At 47.0% G+C, this 8,756-nt stretch overlaps 1 protein-coding gene across 3 annotated transcripts in view; it reads left to right on the top strand.

Annotated features, from left to right (window-relative positions):
• Positions 1–8,756, top strand: part of LOC124015621 (large neutral amino acids transporter small subunit 4-like) — a 52,639-nt gene that overhangs the window by 31,076 nt on the left and 12,807 nt on the right. For all 3 annotated transcript variants that reach the window (XR_006835199.1, XM_046330995.1, XM_046330984.1), the window contains exons 7-9: positions 3,053–3,186; positions 3,901–4,097; positions 6,330–6,473. Coding sequence is in view for 2 of the 3 variants with exons in the window: in XM_046330995.1 (XP_046186951.1) it covers positions 3,053–3,186; positions 3,901–4,097; positions 6,330–6,473 (475 nt within the window). In the remaining variant the exon portion in view is untranslated. The remainder of the gene's footprint in view (positions 1–3,052; positions 3,187–3,900; positions 4,098–6,329; positions 6,474–8,756) is intronic.

Below are 8,756 nucleotides of genomic sequence, written 5' to 3'. Positions count from 1 at the left end.
GTTGTTTCCTAGGTGAAAAATAACAGTTGCAGTTTCCTAGGTGATATATAACAGTTGTTGTTGTTTCCTAGGTGATCTATAACAGTTGTTGTTATGTCCTAGGGTTAAGGGTTAAGGGTTAGTGTTAGGGTTAGATATATACCAGTTGTTGTTTCCTAGGTGATAAATAACAGTTGTAGTTGTTTCCTAGGTGATATATAACAGTTGTTGTTTCCTAGGTGATATATAACAGTTGTTGTTGTGTCCTAGGGTTAAGGGTTAAGGGTTAAGGGTTAGGGTTAGGGTTAGATATATACCAGTTGTTGTTATGTCCTAGGGTTAAGGGTTAAGGGTTAGGGTTAGATATATACCAGTTGTTGTTTCCTAGGTGATATATAACAGTTGTTGTTTCCTAGGTGATATATAACAGTTGTTGTTTCCTAGGTGATATATAACAGTTGTAGTTGTTTCCTAGGTGATATATAACAGTTGTTGTTGTTTCCTAGGTGATCTACAACAGTTGTTGTTATGTCCTAGGGTTAAGGGTTAAGGGTTAAGGGTTAGGGTTAGATATATACCAGTTGTTGTTTCCTAGGTGATATATAACAGTTGTAGTTGTTTCCTAGGTGATATATAACAGTTGTTGTTGTTTCCTAGGTGATCTATAACAGTTGTTGTTGTTTCCTAGGTGATCTATAACAGTTGTTGTTATGTCCTAGGGTTAAGGGTTAAGGGTTAAGGGTTAGGGTTAGATATATACCAGTTGTTGTTTCCTAGGTGATATATAACAGTTGTAGTTGTTTCCTAGGTGATATATAACAGTTGTTGTTGTTTCCTAGGTGATCTATAACAGTTGTTGTTATGTCCTAGGGTTAAGGGTTAAGGGTTAGGGTTAGATATATACCAGTTGTTGTTTCCTAGGTGATATATAACAGTTGTAGTTGTTTCCTAGGTGATATATAACAGTTGTTGTTGTTTCCTAGGTGATCTATAACAGTTGTTGTTTCCTAGGTGATATATAACAGTTGTTGTTGTTTCCTAGGTGATCTATAACAGTTGTTGTTATGTCCTAGGGTTAAGGGTTAAGGGTTAGGGTTAGGGTTAGATGTATAAGAGTTGTTGTTATTTCCTAGGGTTAAGGGTTAGGGTTAGGGTTAGATATATAACAGTTGTTGTTTCCTAGGTGATCTATAGCAGTTGTTGTTTCCTAGGTGATCTATAACAGTTGTTGTTATGTCCTAGGGTTAAGGGTTAAGGGTTAGGGTTAGATATATAACAGTTGCTGTTTCCTAGGTGATCTATAACAGTTGTAGTTTCCTAGGTGATATATAACAGTTGTTGTTGTTTCCTAGGTGATCTATAGCAGTTGTTGTTTCCTAGGTGATCTATAACAGTTGTTGTTATGTCCTAGGGTTAAGGGTTAAGGGTTAGGGTTAGATATAATAATAATAATATAATAATAATAATAATATAACAGTTGCTGTTTCCTAGGTGATCTATAACAGTTGTTGTTGTTTCCTAGGGTTAGAGTTAAGGGTTAAGGGTTAAGGGTTAAGGGTTAAGGGTTAGGGTTAGGGTTAGATCTATAACAGTTGTTGTTGTTTCCTAGGGTTAGAGTTAAGGGTTAAGGGTTAAGGGTTAAGGGTTAAGGGTTAAGGGTTAAGGTTAGGGTTAGATCTATAACAGTTGTTGTTTGTTAGTTTATATGTAACAGTAGTTGTTGTTTCCTAGGGTTAGGGTTAAGGGTTAAGGGTTAGGGTTAGGGTTAGATCTATAACAGTTGCTGTTTCCTAGGTGATCTATAACAGTAGTTGTTGTTTCCTAGGGTTAGGGTTAAGGGTTAGGGTTAAGTGTTAGGGTTAAGGGTTAAGGGTTAAGGGTTAAGGTTAGGGTTAGGGTTAGATCTATAACAGTTGTTGTTTGTTAGGTGATCTATAACAGTAGTTGTTGTTTCCTAGGGTTAGGGTTAAGGGTTAGGGTTAAGGGTTAGGGTTAGGGTTAGATCTATAACAGTTGTTGTTTGTTAGGTTAGGGTTAGGGTTAGGGTTAGATCTATAACAGTTGTTGTTTGTTAGGTTAGGGTTAGGGTTAATATAATAATAATAATATATGCCATTTAGCAGACGCTTTTATCCAAAGCGACTTACAGTCATGTGTGCATACATTCTACGTATGGGTTAGGGTTACCCTGGCATTACAAGCGCCATGCTCTACCAACTGAGCTACACAGGACCAGGGTTAGGGTTAGGGTTAGATCTATAACAGTTGTTGTTTGTTAGGTTAGGGTTAGGGTTAGGGTTAGGGTTAGATCTATAACAGTTGTTGTTTGTTAGGTTATATGTACCAGTAGTTGTTGTTTCCTAGGGTTAGGGTTAAGGGTTAAGGGTTAAGGGTTAAGGTTAGGGTTAGCTCTATAACAGTTGCTGTTTCCTAGGTGATCTATAACAGTAGTTGTTGTTTCCTAGGGTTAGAGTTAAGGGTTAAGGTTTAAGGGTTAGGGTTAGGGTTAAGGGTTAAGGGTTAAGGTTAGGGTTAGATCTATAACAGTTGTTGTTTGTTAGGTGATCTATAACAGTAGTTGTTGTTTCCTAGGGTTAGAGTTAAGGGTTAAGGTTTAAGGGTTAGGGTTAGGGTTAAGGGTTAAGGGTTAAGGTTAGGGTTAGATCTATAACAGTTGCTGTTTCCTAGGTGATCTATAACAGTAGTTGTTGTTTCCTAGGGTTAGAGTTAAGGGTTAAGGGTTAAGGGTTAAGGTTAGGGTTAGATCTATAACAGTTGCTGTTTCCTAGGTGATCTATAACAGTAGTTGTTGTTTCCTAGGGTTAGAGTTAAGGGTTAAGGTTTAAAGGTTAGGGTTCGGGTTAAGGGTTAAGGGTTAAGGTTAGGGTTAGATCTATAACAGTTGTTGTTTGTTAGGTGATCTATAACAGTAGTTGTTGTGATCTTGAACAGTTGCTGTTTTATCCTAGGTGACCTATAACGTTGTTGTAGTGTCCTAGGTGGTATATAACAGCTTGTTGTGTTGTTGGTTTTTCCTAGGTGATCTATAACAGTTGTTGTTGATGTTTCCTAGGTGATCTATGACCTTGGTGTGACCTTCATCACCATCATGGTTGTCTGGGCAGCGTGTTCCGGCCTCGTCTTCTTCAACTGCTTCTTCAACTGGCCCCTGGAACCTTTCCCTGGCCCCGAGGACATGGACTATAGGTACACACACACACACACACACACACACACACACACACACACACACACACACACACACACACACACACACACACACACACACACACACACACACACACACACACACACACACACACACACACACACACACACACACACACATAGTAGTAGTAACAGTAATACCAGCTGTTAGGGGGGCTACATGTACAGTATTTTCCATCAGTGTGAGGGTAGTGTACGGTAGCGTAGGGTAGGGTAGGGTAGGGTTGGGTACTGTAGGGTAGGGTGTATGTTCATGTAATGTGCAGTAGAATGGGCAGTAGAATGAGTAATAGAATGTGCAGTAGAATGTGTAGTAGAATGAGCAGTAGAATGTGCAGTAGAATGTGCAGTAGAATGAGCAGTAGAATGTGCAGTAGAATGAGCAGTAGAATGTGCAGTAGAATAAGCAGTAGAATGAGCAGTAGAATGTGCAGTAGAATGAGCAGTAGAATGAGCAGTAGAATTTGCAGTAGAATTTGCAGCAGAATTTGCAGTAGGATATAGAGTACTGTTAGAGGTCAAGCTCCAGGTCAGGAATGTTTAACTGAACTGTGTTACATTTACACTGGAATAACATGACTCCCTCCCTCCCTCCCTCCCTCCCTCCCTCCCTCCCTCCCTCCCTCCCTCCCTCCCTCCCTCCCTCCCTCCCTCCCTCCCTCCCCCTCCCTCCCTCCCTCCCTCCCTCCCTAGTGTGAAGGTAAAGTTCAGTTGGCTGGGTTTTGACCATAAGATCACAGGGAAGCAGTTCTACCATCAGGTGACCACGGTGGGGAAGCGTCTGAGTGTGAGCAACAGTCTGAAGCAGAGAGAGCTGGCCACTAAGGAAGGACACAAACTCTGTCTCTCAACCATGGACCTGGAGGTCAGCAAAAGACCCAATGAGGAATGTAAGGACCCAGCACAAATCTTTATACAACATTACACAATGTGGCCTCCCAAGTGATGCAGTGGTCTAAGGCATCACTACAGACCCTGGTTTGATTCCAGGCTGTATCACAGTGGTCTGAGGCATCACCACAGACCCGGGTTTGATTCCAGGCTGTATCACAACCTGCCATGACCGGGAGTCCAATAGAGTGGCACACAATTGGCCCAGCGTAGTCCGGGATGGTGGAGGTTTTGGCCGGGGAGGTTTTACTTGGCTCAACACTCTCTAGTGACTCCTTGTGGCGGGCAGGGGCACCTACAGGCTGGCGTTAGTGCTGCTGATTTCCGGGTTAAGCAGGCGGGTGTTAAGAAGCGCTGTTTGGTGGGCCATGTTTTAGAGGACACATGACTCATACTTCCCCTCCCCATTGGGGAGTTGCAGCAATGAGACAAGATTGTAATTGGATAGAAAAAAGGGGGTAAAACCCCAACGAAAAAACAAAAAAAACATGCCACAATATTCTGCCAATTTAAAACAACACAACTTACAGGTAACTGCCAAAATAAAGGAAACCACAACATGTCTTAATAGGGCGTTGGGCCACCAACCGCCAGAACACATTCAACGCACCTTGGCATAGATTCTACAAGTGTCTGGAACTCTATTGGAGGGATGCGACACCATTCTTCCTGGATGCTGTCTTAGACTCCGCGCCAGAATCTCCCAGAAGTGTTCAAGTGGGTTGAGATCTGGTGACTGAGACGGACATGGTATAGTGGGTTGAGATCTGGTGACTGAGACGGACATGGTATAGTTGGTTGAGATCTGGTGACTGAGATGGACATGGTATAGTGGGTTGAGATCTGGTGACTGAGACGGCTGAGGTATAGTGGGTTGAGATCTGGTGACTGAGACGGACATGGTATAGTGGGTTGAGATCTGGTGACTGAGACGGCTGAGGTATAGTGGGTTGAGATCTGGTGACTGAGACGGACATGGTATAGTGGGTTGAGATCTGGTGACTGAGACAGACGTGGTATAGTGGGTTGAGATCTGGTGACTGAGACGGCCGTGGTATAGTGGGTTGAGATCTGGTGACTGAGACGGACATGGTATAGTGGGTTGAGATCTGGTGACTGAGACGGACATGGTATAGTGGGTTGAGTTCTGGTGACTGAGACGGACATGGTATAGTGGGTTGAGATCTGGTGACTGAGACGGACATAGTATAGTGGGTTGAGATCTGGTGACTGAGACGGACATGGTATAGTGGGTTGAGATCTGGTGACTGAGACGGCCGTGGTATAGTGGGTTGAGATCTGGTGACTGAGACGGACATGGTATAGTGGGTTGAGATCTGGTGACTGAGACGGACATGGTATAGTGGGTTGAGATCTGGTGACTGAGACAGACATGGTATAGTGGGTTGAGATCTGGTGACTGAGACGGACATGGTATAGTGGGTTGAGATCTGGTGACTGAGACGGACATGGTATAGTGGGTTGAGATCTGGTGACTGAGACGGACATGGTATAGTGGGTTGAGATCTGGTGACTGAGACGGACATGATATAGTGGGTTGAGATCTGGTGACTGAGACGGACATGGTATAGTGGGTTGAGATCTGGTGACTGAGACGGACATGGTATAGTGGGTTGAGATCTGGTGACTGAGACGGACATGATATAGTGGGTTGAGATCTGGTGACTGAGACGGACATGGTATAGTGGGTTGAGATCTGGTGACTGAGACGGACATGGTATAGTGGGTTGAGATCTGGTGACTGAGACGGCCATGGTATAGTGGGTTGAGATCTGGTGACTGAGACGGCCATGATATATGGTTTACATTGTTTTCATGTTCATCAAACCCTTCAGTGACCACTCATGCCCTGTGGATGGGGCATTGTCATCCTATGGGGGCATAGCAATGGTACACAAAACAATGGCCAAATGGGGATTTTTTATACATAACCCTAAGCATGATGGGAACCTGTGTGGAAGCAGTTGCTTTCAATATACTTTGTATCCCTCCTTTACTAAGGTATTTCCATGATTTCGGCAGTTACTTGTACATACCAGCATGACACAATGTTCATACAACAACGTACGACCTTCATTCAATGTTCAGACAACAGAACACAACACATAGTACAACATAATACAGTGTACATACAACACCAAACATATACTACAATAACCTTGAAAACATTTGAAACACATCTCTTCTCTGCCTCCGCTTGTCTCCATCAGCCCAGTCGTTCATGCAGAGCATCATCAGCCCTCTCTTCATCCTCTCTCTGGTCACCATGTCCATCACTCAGCTCCGTCTCATCTTCTACATGGGAGCCATGAACAACATCCTGGAGGCCCTCAGCGATGGAGACCTCAACACTGGTGGGTACTGCTGCTAGGGCTGGGTGAGTCATGAACAACATCCTGGAGGCCCTCAGCGATGGAGACCTCAACACTGGTGGGTACTGCTGCTAGGGCTGGGTGAGTCATGAACAACATCCTGGAGACCTGCTGCTAGGGCTGGGGGGTGAGTCATGAACAACAACCTGGAGACCTGCTGCTAGGGCTGGGTGAGTCATGAACAACATCCTGGAGACCTGCTGCTAGGGCTGGGTGAGTCATGAACAACAACCTGGAGACCTGCTGCTAGGGCTGGGTGGTGAGTCATGAACAACAACCTGGAGACCTGCTGCTAGGGCTGGGTGAGTCATGAACAACAACCTGGAGACCTGCTGCTAGGGCTGGGTGGTGAGTCATGAACAACAACCTGGAGACCTGCTGCTAGGGCTGGGTGAGTCATGAACAACAACCTGGAGACCTGCTGCTAGGGCTGGGTGGTGAGTCATGAACAACAACCTGGAGACCTGCCCCTAGGGCTGGGGGGTGAGTCATGAACAACAACCTGGAGACCTGCTGCTAGGGCTGGGTGAGTCATGAACAACAACCTGGAGACCTGCTGCTAGGGCTGGGGGGTGAGTCATGAACAACAACCTGGAGACCTGCCCCTAGGGCTGGGTGGTGAGTCATGAACAACAACCTGGAGACCTGCCCCTAGGGCTGGGTGGTGAGTCATGAACAACAACCTGGAGACCTGCTGCTAGGGCTGGAGGGTGAGTCATGAACAACAACCTGGAGACCTGCTGCTAGGGCTGGGGGGTGAGTCATTAACAACAACCTGGAGACCTGCTGCTAGGGCTGGGTGAGTCATGGACAACAACCTGGAGACCTGCTGCTAGGGCTGGGTGAGTCATGAACAACAACCTGGAGACCTGCTGCTAGGGCTGGGTGAGTCATGAACAACAACCTGGAGACCTGCTGCTAGGGCTGGGTGAGTCATGAACAACAACCTGGAGACCTGCTGCTAGGGCTGGGTGAGTCATGAACAACAACCTGGAGACCTGCTGCTAGGGCTGGGGGGTGAGTCATGAACAACAACCTGGAGACCTGCTGCTAGGGCTGGGGGGTGAGTCATGAACAACAACCTGGAGACCTGCTGCTAGGGCTGGGGGGTGAGTCATGAACAACAACCTGGAGACCTGCTGCTAGGGCTGGGTGAGTCATGGACAACAACCTGGAGACCTGCTGCTAGGGCTGGGTGAGTCATGGACAACAACATGGAGACCTGCCCCTAGGGCTGGGTGAGTCATGAACAACAACCTGGAGACCTGCTGCTAGGGCTGGGTGAGTCATGAACAACAACCTGGAGACCTGCTGCTAGGGCTGGGGGGTGAGTCATGAACAACAACCTGGAGACCTGCTGCTAGGGCTGGGTGAGTCATGAACAACAACCTGGAGACCTGCTGCTAGGGCTGGGTGAGTCATGAACAACAACCTGGAGACCTGCTGCTAGGGCTGGGGGGTGAGTCATGAACAACAACCTGGAGACCTGCTGCTAGGGCTGGGGGGTGAGTCATGAACAACAACCTGGAGACCTGCTGCTAGGGCTGGGGGGTGAGTCATGAACAACAACCTGGAGACCTGCTGCTAGGGCTGGGTGAGTCATGGACAACAACCTGGAGACCTGCTGCTAGGGCTGGGTGAGTCATGGACAACAACATGGAGACCTGCCCCTAGGGCTGGGTGAGTCATGAACAACAACCTGGAGACCTGCTGCTAGGGCTGGGTGAGTCATGAACAACAACCTGGAGACCTGCTGCTAGGGCTGGGGGGTGAGTCATGAACAACAACCTGGAGACCTGCTGCTAGGGCTGGGGGGTGAGTCATGAACAACAACCTGGAGACCTGCTGCTAGGGCTGGGTGAGTCATGGACAACAACCTGGAGACCTGCTGCTAGGGCTGGGTGAGTCATGAACAACAACCTGGAGACCTGCTGCTAGGGCTGGGTGGTGAGTCATTAACAACAACCTGGAGACCTGCTGCTAGGGCTGGGTGAGTCATGGACAACAACCTGGAGACCTGCTGCTAGGGCTGGGTGAGTCATGAACAACAACCTGGAGACCTGCTGCTAGGGCTGGGTGAGTCATGAACAACAACCTGGAGACCTGCTGCTAGGGCTGGGGGGTGAGTCATGAACAACAACCTGGAGACCTGCCCCTAGGGCTGGGTGGTGAGTCATGAACAACAACCTGGAGACCTGCTGCTAGGGCTGGGGGGTGAGTCATGAACAACAACCTGGAGACCTGCCCCTAGGGCTGGGTGGTAAG

This window comes from Oncorhynchus gorbuscha, linkage group LG02 (assembly GCF_021184085.1).
Source record: "Oncorhynchus gorbuscha isolate QuinsamMale2020 ecotype Even-year linkage group LG02, OgorEven_v1.0, whole genome shotgun sequence".
Classification (NCBI taxonomy): Eukaryota; Metazoa; Chordata; class Actinopteri; order Salmoniformes; family Salmonidae; genus Oncorhynchus; species Oncorhynchus gorbuscha.
The sequence above is the reverse complement of the archived record's forward strand: the minus strand, read 5'-3'. Positions and strand labels throughout refer to the sequence as shown.